The sequence below is a fragment of the Pseudorasbora parva genome, chromosome 17 (assembly GCF_024679245.1).
Source record: "Pseudorasbora parva isolate DD20220531a chromosome 17, ASM2467924v1, whole genome shotgun sequence".
In the NCBI taxonomy this organism is placed as follows: Eukaryota; Metazoa; Chordata; class Actinopteri; order Cypriniformes; family Gobionidae; genus Pseudorasbora; species Pseudorasbora parva.
This window is the reverse complement of record NC_090188.1, coordinates 10,386,819-10,401,495: the sequence shown is the minus strand read 5'-3', so window position 1 is coordinate 10,401,495 and position 14,677 is coordinate 10,386,819. Positions and strand designations below refer to the sequence as shown.

General features: G+C 38.5%; 1 protein-coding gene across 25 annotated transcripts in view; it reads right to left on the bottom strand.

Moving 5' to 3' along the window:
• The window catches only part of kcnma1a (potassium large conductance calcium-activated channel, subfamily M, alpha member 1a), a 235,492-nt gene that overhangs the window by 33,727 nt on the left and 187,088 nt on the right, over positions 1 to 14,677 (bottom strand). For 7 of the 25 annotated variants that reach the window (XM_067422368.1, XM_067422380.1, XM_067422377.1 and 4 more), the window contains 2 exons: positions 12,296 to 12,382; positions 12,105 to 12,181 (listed from right to left, as the gene is read on the bottom strand). In XM_067422368.1, the coding sequence (XP_067278469.1) occupies positions 12,105 to 12,181; positions 12,296 to 12,382 (164 nt within the window). Of the gene's footprint in view, positions 1 to 950; positions 984 to 6,560; positions 6,735 to 9,264; positions 9,274 to 12,104; positions 12,182 to 12,295; positions 12,383 to 14,677 lie in introns of all 25 variants that reach the window. The other 18 variants (XM_067422367.1, XM_067422374.1, XM_067422370.1 and 15 more) reach the window with 4 other exon arrangements.

The window sequence follows — 14,677 nt, the reverse complement described above, 5'->3', positions numbered from 1 at the left end:
CGAGTAGCATTACACAGAGAACATCCACTGTGGCACTTTCACTGTGGATTTACAGTAATCCAGACGGCAACTGTCCCTTTATGGAATGCAAATCCTGTGACGAGCCACAATTGTGCATTCTTATCAAGGCCATTGTTAAATTATAGAAAATGCATCTGTGAGAAAATCCATTTGAAAACTTTATCTAATTTTACGGTGGCTCTAAATAAATCAATAAGGTCTACTACATTCATTCACTTCACCTAAATTCTCCTAATTATTCATGCTTATAATTTTGCTGTTAAAATGATTCTTTGTCCTTCAGATGCAGAAACATAACATAACATTTTAAAACGGTTTAAAAGCAAACAGTTAGCCTATGAAAATACATATGAAACGTTTATAACATTGAAATGCACTGAAAAGGTTACATATGAAATTAAACTTAACTGTAAAAAAGCTAAAGCTCTCTCAGCATTAGTTTGCCGTCTGATTTACCTAAAACACGTTTAGCTGTGAACCGAACCCTGGACTGTGGCTGTGATCCCATTTCCCTGGAGTTGTAGCGCCATCTGCTGTTGATGGCGTCACAACGCAGAAACATCTCTAAGACTCCACACATGCGTGCAATGCATCATAGCATTTCTATCTCTTCAATCATCCCTCGCAAGGACATGGAGCTTTTTATGCAACATCTGGATTTCATATGGATCCCTCTATTCAGCACCTGACCTTTCTCATGCACATGTTTTAAAGTCGAGCAGCCCCTCTGATGCATTTGACCAGAACCCAGTGCTGAGAAACTGTCATCACGGCCCCCCTTCCCATCAATCCCCAGTAATCTACAGAGAGCTGAGGATGGCAGCTTTTGTGCTGTAATGCAAGTGGGGGTAAAATCAAAAGCAAAGAGCCAAAGCAGGCAGGTTGCACGAACGAATGGGGGAATGAGGAAAACAGAGAAGTACACTTACGTGATCTGACATATCCGTTAAACTTATATTTGGCTGAGGGGAACGCAGAGACCAATGTGAGGATACAAAAAGGAAAAGAGAGAGAATGAGTGTGAGATAGACAGCAGAAAGACAGTGCATCACACTTACACAAGGACAGAAAGGAAGAAAAGTCAAGTTAACAGCAGTTAGAGGCAAAAAGGATGAAGAAGATAATCATATAAGCAGGAGATGATTAAAGAAACAAAAAACAAAAGAAATGATTGGTGGAAGGACTGGACTTAAACGAAGAGATGAAAAACAAGCTGCTTGTTCAGTGTTTCCACATCACGGATCCATTTTAAGAGTCAATAGTTGGATTCTCGTCCCAAGACCGATGACGAACATACTGCCCAAATCCGAACAACCTCACAAGGATCATTATGGTATTTGGAATTTGGCTGGGGAAAAGAGAATGCTTTGATAAGTCATCATTTTATCCTCGACACTCAATTTGATGAAAACCAGTGAAACCGATCAAACAGATGTTAGCAATCTTGAGGCTTTACCAAATAGTTAAAACAACAAATTACAGATGTTTCCCATCGCATAATTGCTTCTGTAAAAATTAAACACTGCCAGCTGATCATTTTTGATCAGTAATTACTATCTTGTCAACTGCAGATGAACGTCAAACTGTAGGCATAACATACTGTGAGAATCAAGATGCTGTATGCCACAAATTTGTGTCAAAAAGTCATTAAAGTGAATATGAATTGATGTGTTGAATACATGACTTGCCATTTTTCCAGTAATGTTTTGTATTTAAAAAAATATTTGTAATATATTTTTAAATGAACTAATATGACAGTATTGTAATGTAATAATATATATATTTTAAAATATCTCAGTAATAAACAAATATTTTAATAAATATTTACAATTACATTTTCAATTGAATATTTAAAAAGTGTGTGTAGGTAGGTGGGTTAACATTATCCAATAGCCTGTAAAGCCTAAGGGTGTTTTCACACTTACTTTTATTGCCTGGTCTGAACCAGAGCTCGATTGCTCCCCCTACCCTGCACCCGCTGGATTGTGTTCACATTATATTTTTGGGTCCAAACCACGGTGCGTTTGCATAATTGTAATCTTTTTACCCGTAGCATGGTAGTGAAGATGCAGGAGACGCCAGCAAAATGCATAGCATTACTGATTACTCCCCTCACTTTTATATTTTGATTTCTGAACCTTTGGTTTTATTGAATTATAAATCATAAAACCTGTTCACTGCAGTGATTTAGTACAATTGTGTTCATATCAGCAGCAATTTCACATGAACTGTACCCTATTTGGTACGCCTCCGAGGTCGGAAAACAGCATTCACATCATCCAAGCGAACCGAACTTGGTGTGCACCAAAAGTGCTAGTGTGAAAGCACCCTAAATGACATAACCCAGAAAAGGAAATGCATTTCAGAGGAAGATCCGGCCGATTTGATTTAATATTATGAAGCCAAACTAAGCAAAACTTTGATCATATGAAATTTCGTGTCGTGATGTGATATCACGCTCTGCAGCATCTTTTTTTAAAAACATGAATTCAACATATAACAAATAGTAATACACTCAAAATGTAAAACATATACAATCTACTCAACTTTACTGCAAAAATATTGCTCTTTTAATTTAGCCAAGAGGCATTTCCAGTCTGATAGATTTCGTATTTGTTTGAATGGAAGTCTTTTGAATGGAAGTCATTGGAATGAAAAGTGCAATATGACTGTCCCTTAAAACATGCTGCATCATTAAAAAAACAGACCAGGAAAGTGTAATAAAAAGTAAATTGTATGCAAAATTTTACGTTGCATATGAAACCGTGAGTTTCAGTGTTTATCTTGCAGTCAATCATAATGAGGGATGTGTTCAGATGCATGTAGTTTGTTCTATACTGCAGCCCCCATCTTCATCCCCATTTTCAAAGTCTCATCTTTCGTTACAAGTACTGAATCTGATGCCATAAAGGTCACAGCGCAAGCCCAGGGCGGGGCGGTGACACAAGCGCTCAAGCAGGGGCCCCGCGCCGGTCCTGGCATATGTCGCTTGCGATCTGCGGGCGCAGGAAGAGTCGGCCGACTCTTTGGCTAGCATCTGTCCTACACGGCGGAGGGGATGACCGGCCCTGCTCCTGCCTGGTGGTAAGGAACTGTCAGGTTGAGTTTAATGACACACCAGCTGAGCTGGGGAAATGAAAATGCAAACATAATTTTCATGTCAGGCTGCATAAGAGCCGACGGTGCTGAGTTCCACCCTGCAAGGAGCGGACAAGATCCACTCTCTGGGCTGTGCCGCGCCGCCCCGCCCTGCCACGCTCGGCACATCCTCTGCAAACTCCATAACCAACCAGAGCAGGCAAGAGAAGAAGAGGAGAAAGGAGAGGGAAAAAATGCCCTGAAGACTTTAAAAAAGCAGCGACCTCTCTCCCTTTCCCTCTCAGTATGCCAGGCGATTGTTGTTTACAAAACAGGCATGTCTAGGATTGCCCTGCTGGAAACTTCCTTTTGAAGGCTCATAAGTTCAAACCAGGAATTAATACCCTTTGCAATGCTGAGCACCTTGAGAGTCTTTAAAGCTCATGTAATGAGGGGATAAGTCTCGGCAGGTGGAGCGGAGGGACTGTTATTGTCACTGTAACTTAGAGCGGAGGCAGCTAACTCACTTGTACAGTATATTTGCTCCCTAAAGCCTGCACTTGGAGAGATAACAAACTCTTCTTAATAGTGTGCAGTGCACTAGAGCTATAATGAGTGTTCCATTGCTCCCTAGTCCTTGCCAATGACTCTCTGGGCTTTGACTGCAGCCAAAAGAGTCCACACATCTCATTTTCATACTAATAACTCTTTGTCTGCCTTTGGAAGAAAGGAGCATTACCATCCAGCGTGATGCATGCACAGAATCAGAACAAAAAGTGTATGAGGGCTGTTTGAGAAAGTGCCCATCAGGGAACATTACTTCTGTAAGACAGAGTGCATTTACTGTCACGTGTTTCATGCATTCGGCTAAATTATTACATCCAGGGGAGTAGTATTTATTTCAGTAATAACTGAGCTACTATACTGGGCAGGTATAAAACCACCATATCATGCTTAGTGCAGGGATTTGGTGATGTTTATGCTTCCTGACCCATTTGGTGTATGGGAACACGTCAAGTGGCGAGTGCCAGTAGCTATTTTTCCATTCAGGTTGTGAATGTAATTTATGAATAAATGTAGAAAAATAAAAGGTAGCACTTCAGCCCCACATTCTTAAAAGAACAAAATCTTAATCTTTAGGAAAACTGGTGTAAAATAGAAATGCAAATGGTAGTTGTTGTCACTGAGGAAGCTTCGTAAGCTATGGCTTGTGATCAAAACAAATGTGTATATATATATATATATATATATATATATATATATATATATATATATATATATATATATATATATATATATATATATATATATATATATGCCTTGTATATATATATATATATATATATATATATATATATATATATATATATATATATATATGCCTTGTATATATATATATATATATATATATATATATGCCTTGTATATATATATATATATATATATATATATATATATGCCTTGTATACCTTGTAAACACACACACACACACACACACATATATATATATATATATATATATATATGTGTGTGTGTGTGTGTGTGTGTGTGTGTGTGTGTGTGTGTGTGTGTTTACAAGGTATACAAGGCATACATATTATATATATATATATATATATATATATATATATATATATATATATATATATATATATATATATATATATATATATATATATATATACAGTATGATATTGTATTTATTTCTTATATTTTAAAAATCATTAATTTAATAATAAATAACACAATTAAATGAAACTTTTAAATAACACGAGGATACGCTCAAAGAATTATATCAGAAAATGACTGAGCAAAATCAAAGTCAGATGGAGGAACTCAGTGAATTCCTCATCATTGAGATGTAATGCTAGATTTGAGGCAGGACCGATGGGAAAGAGTCAAACAAAGCCGCAGCTGGCATTAGCTGTCAGCCTTGGCGAAAACGTACTCAATTCAGAAAGAAAACGGCAGCAGTGAAACCAATGAAGGATGACGCTACATGAAGAGATCAGTAACTATGTAATGACCAGTAACTGGTATCCAGGGATATCACCATAGAGCAAAATACAAGACACAAAGTCAACCTCATCATAGCGTTTGATGCTAATCTAAGCTGATGTGGCGAACAGTCGGAAGGCAGTTGTAGAGGAAATGCGATCGCCTGAACTGACCCCTGCTTTTATAGTAGGTCGCACCGCTGCCATTCCTAATTGACAGACGCTTTAGTATTTCACATCTGCTAAGGCTTAATGAGAAGACCCCTGTTCAGCGCTGTCCTTTACACAACTAACTGCTTCAGTCATCTGACCTCATCCAATAGCCTGAGTCACCGCCATCTCAATTGAGTTCCTGTCAGGAGATCTCTTTTTAACTTTCCCATTGAGCCTGACAGTCCCACTGTGGTATACAAGGCATTAAATAAAGCACATTGACTTTTTCTCCCCTGATTGCTGGCTAAGAGAAAATCATCGAGGAGGATCAGATCCTGTGGAAAGGGGGAGAGTTTGACGTGTTTTTTCAATTGCACCTAAATGTGGACTTTACTAAAGGAAGAGGTTTTATTTCAGCCAGTGGAAATGGTGGAGGCATTAATGGCTTGCGGTTGTAAAACATGATTGTCCAAGAATAGCAGAAAAGACATTGCCAGCATATACTTACTCTTTATGAACAGAAGAATCTCACTAAAGATCCCTTTCAAATCTCAATCTAGTGTTTGGCATGTGAATTAAAGATGATTTTAATATATAACAGACATAAATAGTTCTGACTGTTTTTCATTTACTGATATCCTTCCAATTTTCTCAATTAACAAATATAGTCAAAAGGGATCTTGACCAGTGAGATGGACATGTGAGTTACATTTGCTTGTTTCTAATATTTTAAACAGGACATGTAAAAACCGAACATATTCAAAATTCAAAGATCAAAAGATGTGGGTACCCAGTGTTTGAACCTGTGGGGGAAAAACAGTTAGACATTTGTTTGTATGTTTCCTAACCTGAAGAAGGGTCTTCAAAAGTCAAATGAATAAGAAAATATTATCAGAACATCATCAGTGTTAATGTACACAATTAGCCCCTGGATTTGATTAAAAGCACATCATATAGTTAATTTAACAGATACATGTACACCTGCCATGTGAAAGTGTAAACACCAAAACAGTGACTGCAAAAATGTCACCAGCACCGCACAAGTGCTCCACTAACACAGCATGCGCCAAAACAGTTCTACTGCACCTACTGCAGTACTAACACAGAGAAGCCACGTCACTTCAACTACCACCAATTCACCAAACGAAAAAGAATATGTACTAGTGTACCATCCAATAAGCCACAGATACGGAAATAATGGAGGAACGAAACAGACGTAAAACACAGCATATGAAACACGGCACAGACACGCACACTCACGCTCACAGGTCACGGACATCGAACGGCATGTGGTTTGGCGATCGAACTTACAGGCACGTAAACTGGTTGAGCAATCATGAACAGAGACAGAAGAAAGTGGGAAGGCCCTCTGAAGACTGTCCATGTTACTATGTACACTGCCTGTCATGCACGAGCAGTCGCGCTCAGAGCGCCCGCAATCAAAACAACATGCCAGTTTCATTCGCTTGTAGACGGACATCTTGGCTACAGTCATGTGTTGGATGAGAGGAGAGGAAAGCAGCAGGTTAATGGCAAGGATCAAAAGAGTTTTTCAACCAGGGAAGTCTGAAGGAAACTTTTTCAAACAGGAACAAAAAGTGCAATGACAGGTTTGACCCACAGATGGACCACTGCGCTCCCGCTTGGAAAAATGCGCTTCGGATAAGCTTCCGATTGTGTTCCCACTGCACATGTGAAGTTCGATCCAAATTTGACGGTTAATGCCAAATCAGACTTTGAAAACATCTAATAGAGGGCTTGTTAAGGCAGGAAGCAGTAGTCTCATTGGGGTCAAGCCGTGCCCTAAGACTGATCATGTCATAAAAGGTTAAAAGGTCAGATATGACATTATGATCAGAGGTTGGGGCAAGGGACATTCAGGCAGAGAGGAATGGGTGAATGTGTTCAGCAGCAAAACCTCTTTGGATAACATCCTCTGTATCTAAAGGAGAGGATCACGTACCTGTATCCCATCATGCAGCAGCAGGTTATCGGCATCACAACGTGCTACAGGCTCTAACGTGGGTGCCCTATTCTGTTCGTCAAACTCTGTTCACCACTGGACTCAATGAATCAGGGATCGGTTGGGAGGTTCATATGGTAAACATGCCAACAGGCTACTTCTCCATTCCACGATTAGAAGATGCATTCGCATGCATTGCGCATTTTATTCAAACATACATTACATGTAGTGTATGTATGTGTGTATGCATTTTTTTTTGAGCTGTCAAAGGAGCTGTGGTGAGAGACTATAGCAGCATTTGATTGCTGTGAATCGGACTAAAAACAGTCCCTGGTACACATTCTCCCGGTGCCACCTCGCTAACGGACCGTAATCAAGTCTGGCACCCTCAAAAGAGCAAACAATCCACAGGGAAAAGCCTGCTTTTGACTTCCATCTGAGGTTATAAGCCCGAATTAAGAGGGCAATTTCAGTTGAATGCAGGAGAGATAATATGGTAAATGACTTGGCCTTTAAAGCCATAACCTCAGGGACTGTTATTCTTATAGAACCATGCAGAATGGCTGAAATTAAGGAGAACAGGCATGCAAGTGGGAGGCGACCGCGGTCGTATCTCTTGAAACGGCAGCCCGGTCGACTGTTTACGGGGCTGAAACAGATTAAGGCAATGCGGAAACATGCAGCAGCGGGGTTTCTACTTAATTTCATGCTGAAATCTATCACTTCAGAGTTTGAGGCTTGACATTCATCGGAGCACATAGTATGTGGTTATGTTAGTCAGTGAGACATGGAGGGCGGAAGAGACAAGACAACATGATGATGTGAGTGACTGAACACGACTACACAGAGAGCCTAATTACTGAAGCCTCTTAACAGAACAACCCGATTTAGCAAGAATGCTCTCAGCACCCCTATCGTCTTTCCTTTAGCCTACAACGTCCCATAATTCAAAGCAGGCTGTCATGTGTTAAAATACTAAATGGAAAGGAATATATCTGAAGGAATTATAATAAGGTCATATAAATTATATGGTCATTTAGAATGATATTAGATACGGTGAAGCCTTACAATATGTTCTTAAAATACTGAAAACAAACACACCTCTATCCGTACCGATATAAAGCGAACAACACCCTGGCTCCTTGGGAAGACCTACATAAAGAAACCTAGGTGACAAGTGAGAAGACCCTACAGAGCACATTGGCTGAAAGCAATCTTGCTAAATAGGTTTATGAGGACCTCAGTGTTCCCATTCTGTTCCGTTCTCATTTGTAGAACTACAGTGGCATCTAGTGGCCAGCATTGTGTACAGCAGCTAGGTCAACACCTCCATGAGCCTAATGTTGAGAGATGCACCTATTAGTGAGGGCAGTGAGAAAGTGCCTAACTACTGAAAACAATTGAAATTCTGAAGATTTCAATTCTACCGAAGGTTCTTGTGTCGTGTAGAGAAGCTGGGCAGGGGCTTGACGGTGGAGACAAAGGGGAGGCTGTAGGCAAGAGGGAGACCAGATTGTTTTGATTGTGTTTTGGAGACGATGCTCGTTAAGTCTAAGAATTTGAAGAACTTCCCACAGAACTCTTTCTGCTCTCTGAAAATACAGCAGCATGCGAAATTGCCTTTGACAGCGAGGGGACGAATTCGAGTGGACTCAACCACCCCCCTTGGCACTGGTGAGGTCCATGACTAATAGTAGCAAAATCAATCGGCTTGTTTGACTTTTTAGATTGTCATGACGGGTTACGTTGAGTTTCAGGAGAGTCAAACAACCTCTGAAATGAATCTTTGGAAGGAACTGTTTTTGGTCAAGAACTTATTCTTCTCTCTTATTAGAGACTGGTTTGTAGGGTCAGGACAGGGTAATTTTCAGGCCAGTAAATTCTGCTGTATTACTGTTTTGGGCTGAGGACAGTGGAGAGATGAGAGGCGTAGGAGGGATGCAGCAGCTAGACTGACACATGCAACATATATATAGAGATATATATAGAACTATTATCAGAGTGAGACAGTCAGAATGTACTCTGGGCCACAGGAAACCCGTTTTTACTCACAATATGTCACTATCAGTGAGAGGTTTAAATAAAGAGGCGGTATTCCAAGGCAGCAAGGAAGGAAATACATCAAAAAGTATGTCAATGATCATAAAGAGGGTCAAATAAAAGAACACATAGGCCCTGTCCAAAATGGCACCCTAAACCCTCACGGTCTTCCTCTGAGTCCGCACTTTCACGACGTAATGCTGCATTGACTGCCAGGTAGAAGTCCTCTGCGTAGCTCGCGAACTTGCGGGCTCAGCTGAAGTGCGCATCGAGGGCACATAGCAGCCGCAAAGGGGGCGCTCATGAGCACCCTTGATTAAGCTTAAATGACGAATAGGACACCCTACGGTCTTGTGGATTTAACGGACACGCGCACACAGCAGCCATTGTAAGTCCGCAAGACCGAAAGTGCACATGAAGTGTGCCATTTGGGACAGGGCCAAACTTCCATTACAGCAATGGAAACCTCATCTCCCTTAATGTGAGGCTGTTGACCTCTTCTCAGGTGAAATTAAGTTTTGAAAGGGTGCATATCATCAAAAACATATGATTGGGAAGAGAACAAAAGAGAATAAAGTAATAAAAACGTTTAGCTCAAACTTACACTATCGTGACAAAGTTTGGAGTCAGTAATTTTTATAATAATGTTATAATACTTTTGTTCAGGAAGGAAGCATACAATTGATCAAAAGAGACAGCAAAAACATTTATAATGTTACAATATATTTATATTTTAAATAAATGCTGATCTTTTGTATTTTGTTTTCATTATTAAAGAATCCTGAAAAAAACTGTATCATGATTTCCATAAAAATATTAAGCAGTACACAATAAGAAATGTATTTCTTAGCAGCACATTAGAATAATTTCTGAAGGATCATGGAACACTGAAGACCGGAGTAATGATGCTGAAAATTCAGCTTTGCCCTCACAGGAATAAATAGAAAACTTATTTTAAATTGTAATAATATCTGACAGTATTTTTGATCAAATGAATGCAGCCTTGTCTGTGCACTTTCAAAAAATATAATAAAAATAGGTATTGCATGAGTAATCAAACATACTCTGAAAATTCATATATCGTTTTAAATAATTGAATGAATGTAAACAACGCATAAATAAACAAGGATCTGCAGTTAAGGCAGCTGTTTAAAAGTGCACAGTGAAAGGTCACTGGGAATGAAGCTGAATTATTCATCTTGTGGCTAACTGGTTTAGACAAATGCTTATGTAAGTCATGTAATAACAATGCATCACTTGAATATTAATGTTAATGTATGCTCTACTTAACATAAATATTGCTTCCAAGTCCACGTTAGCAAATGACAACAAACATTTAAGTGCTGCAACGTCTATATATAATTAAGAGGATGTTTAAGGAAATACAGTTCTATCAAATGATGTAAATGTCTGCAGGAGCTGCTCTGACAGTGGACTACACTCTGAGCTATTAATCTCTCTTCTACTTCACTGACTTCCTGTCAGAAAGTGTTTTTGCCAGGCTGAGGCAGTGGGACATGACAGTGGCACGTCCAAATGGCAGTTGCGTTGGGCGTTCTGGGTAAACAGGGTGGATATGATTGGTAAAATGATCCTGGGCCAGGAGTGTGTTTTCTGTGTGTCTGGCGAGGGTGGGCCAAGCTGCTCTTGCCTTTTGTTTTTCCACCTGACTGGAGTCATTACCTCTGCTCTCTCCCACTGATGCCACCGTGAGCTGACAGCCTCTCTCTTCAGCCCTGCTAATCATGTCATTCCCTCTCTACATCTGTATCTCTCTTCACCATTAGAATGCTGATGACTGGCTTTTCTCAAGAGTCTCACTCTTTCACCTTGTCATCTTTTCCCCTCTATTTCTAAGCCTCTCATCTGAAGGTAGTCTATTTTTGATGGCCACTAGTTTCTACAGTTCATTTTAGTATTGTTTGTATTTTTAAAGTGGTTGCAAGGGGGAGCAATGTGTTTTGTAGATAATTGTAGTTATACGTGACAAATGTTTTCACAATAAAAGGAATGTGCCATTTTCTTTGTATACTATTGTTCAAAGATTTCTGAAAAGTCTCTTATGCTCAACAAGGCTACACTTATTTCATAAAAATACTTTAAAAGCAGAAATATTATAAAATATTAATACAATTTAAAATAACTTTTTTTATTATTATTATTCTTGTGATGGCAAAGCTGACTTTCCAGCTCTCATTTCTCAACAAACTTTTTTTAATTATCAATGCTGAAAATATTTTTGTGGAATATATATTTTTTCATGATTCTTTGTTTAAAAGAACAGCATTCATTTTAAATTGATTTTTTTTAACAATGCAAAAGTCTTTACTGTCACTTTTGATCAATTGAATGTGTCCTTTACAAATAAAAGGTTTTTTTTTCTAAAATCTTATTGACTGAATGGTGGTCAAAAGTTAACATTAATAGCTGCATAGTGGCTAGCAAATGAGTACTATGTACAGTAATCAACAAGTAGGCAAAAAATACTGAAATTATGAAGCGCACATCTGATTTAAAATGTACTATCCTAAATGGGAGAAGGGTAGCAGAATCAAAGCCTAAAATCTGAACTTTTTTAACAGAATTATTTTGCTGCCTTGCAAGTGTTTTTTGTCTTTTAAAGAGTGAAACTGACACAAGCCTTTTTTGTTTACAATATGTAATAGAATCTTAAAAATTTTAACTTTCCAAAAAAGAAGCTAAAATACAAGAGAAACAACAATAGCTAGGCAATAGCTTGTGTTACTGTTACACAACGTAGCAGTGCCCTAAAAGAGTCGGCGGACACTTTCCGTTCTGACTGGGCTCGATAGGAGCGAGGAAGGGAGGGTGTGAGGGTCAGGTGTACTTACTTCTCTTGCAGCCACACTTTTTAATCCTTTTGGGATCTGTGATGTCATCATGACATGCTTTGCAGTAGAAAAATGCTCTGAAGAGAAAGTAAAGAATTGAACATTTTGCTTCAAATTGCCCATTGTCCTTTACTTTTCAGTTTTCGTTTGTATTTCAAAATTCATTTCTGATGGATTGGAGACATGTTTACCTTTTCACCTCTTTAGCGTCACTGGCGATAAAGAATCCCAATGTCCCCTCTTGCATCTTAACGTGATTTCCGGGATTGATGAGAATACTGTTCAGTCAGAAAGAGGGTCATTCTCATTAACATGAAGAAAATCAATCTTGCACATTTAAACACTCTAATCAAGAGGAATGGTACACGTTTTTGGACCTGATGAGAAAAACATGCATATATTGCCTCAAATTTTGGAATTGTACTTTTGTCAAAAAAGCTGCAGGGAAAGGGACCTATTCAAGAAATATTGCTAAGGCCACTTGGTTTCACACAAATACATTACAGTACACAACAGCATGACTTGCCCATTTTAATTCTTTTCTCATGATGGTTTTAGATTGAATTGTCTGGGTGATGAGATAAAAGAAAGAATTAAAATTGGGGTGGTAACAATCTAGGTGTTCTGGTTGACGGCCTTCAGAAACACAGTGTGAGGTCTATCGTCACACAGCAGTGCAATTTGATTCCTGCTTCAGTGCAGTGGAAAGCAAGGGAATGACCAGCCCACCAAGAGTTCAGGATGCATCCTGGGTCTCTGAATCTGTGGTAACGCAACTAAGCCAATACATGCCATGCTGTTTTACTTAAGGTTGCTAATGTGTTAAAGACATTCTAATATCTTAACATTTGAAGCTTCAGCTCATGGTTATTATTTTTACTTTTAATGTTGTGTGACTAAATCATTAAAAAAATAAGCATTGAGGCAGAGGCTGCACAATTATCATTGTCACTCAGATGGACTGTAAAGTTTCTGTCATTTAATATTTTTAACTTTACTAATAATTATATATAGCAGACATACTGTATGTAATATTATCTTGCTATAGCCATTATGATTATTGGAATAGTTGATCTTCAGAAAACCAGGTAAAACAGCCTATAGGCTTGATTTCACACACAGGGTTTAGATTACACCAGGATTAGGCCTTAGTTGAATTGGGACATTTAAGTAGCTTTTAGGAATCTGCCTTAGAGAAAGAAATAAAAAACCTTACTGGTGTTCATCTAGAGACAAAACAATGACAGTAGGATATTTTAAGATATGTCAGTGCAAGATATTTTCAGTTAAGATGGATCAAGTATGCATTTTAGTCATGTTATTTCAGCAGCAAAAATAGTTTCAAACAAGATCACAGCAGATCCATAGTTCATCTGATGAGACTAGCATAAAGTTGGCTTGACGTTGGATGTTCAATATTTGTGAATTTAGGGACTGTCTCTTAAGTTACACACAATATTGGTATAAGCCTACTGTATGGGCTCATACAAAAAAATCTGCAAGATTTAAATATGTCATAGCAGATAACCACCGATGAGGATATTGCTTGAGAATAAATATTTACTTACTTTTCTTATCTATTTTTTGGACAAGCAACTGTTAGTGTTTCTCTATATAAATTATGGGGTATTACACATGACATTTCTCAGAGCTAAATATGCCAATTTTAAACATTTCATGTAGACTTTGGGTGTGTACAGTGGTTATTTACCCATAGCTAACAAACTAATTTCCCAAGGCTGGCGAGCAAAAAAGTTAAATGTCAAGCCCTGAACATGATCCTTCAGAAATAATGTAATATGGATAAACAGATATAGAAACTAAAAATAAATAAAAAAATAATAATATATAAGATTAAATTGGTCAATTATGGTTAAAAAATAATCAATTCAAAACATGTAAAGATGGAAACTGTAAAATGGGAGTTGATAGTTTTTTATGTAAAAATGACAAAGCATTCTGAATCAAATTAAGTAAATGACAGGACTTTTTTGGTTAAGGCAACCTCTGCCCCAACAGTTGTTCAATCCCAGCATATTGTGGGGAAAACATACCAGTCACTGTCAAACATAAGCTTGGTGGGCGAGAATATTTAGCTGTTTATGAATCCAGTGTCAGCTTCTGCCAGATATTTGGGAGCATTTGGTTTGTAACTGTAGAGGTTCAGCAGTGTAGACAAAGCCACTACTGAACCACTGTATCATTCCCCATTAATTAGACAGAGACAGGATGACACAACACAGCCATCAATGGTTGCCAGTTGTTAGGGATTATCAATGAATTTAGTAGTGGCTGCAACACTTGACAAATGCCCAGCCTGACTAGAGCGTCAAGGCCAGAGAGCCCAGACGAAAGGGAAAGGTATATGACAGACATCCCATTATTCCATAGATTCAAAAAGGTGGTCAGCATTACTAGCTCTCAAAAATCCATATACTTATTTACTGTTTGATACATGTAGTCTATCAAAATCCTTTCCTCTGGGCTCGTCAAATAACCACTTAATTGGAAATGAAGGCCGGAAGAGGGGGATTTAATCCATTATAAAGCGGATGTTGGCTGGTCAGTTAAAG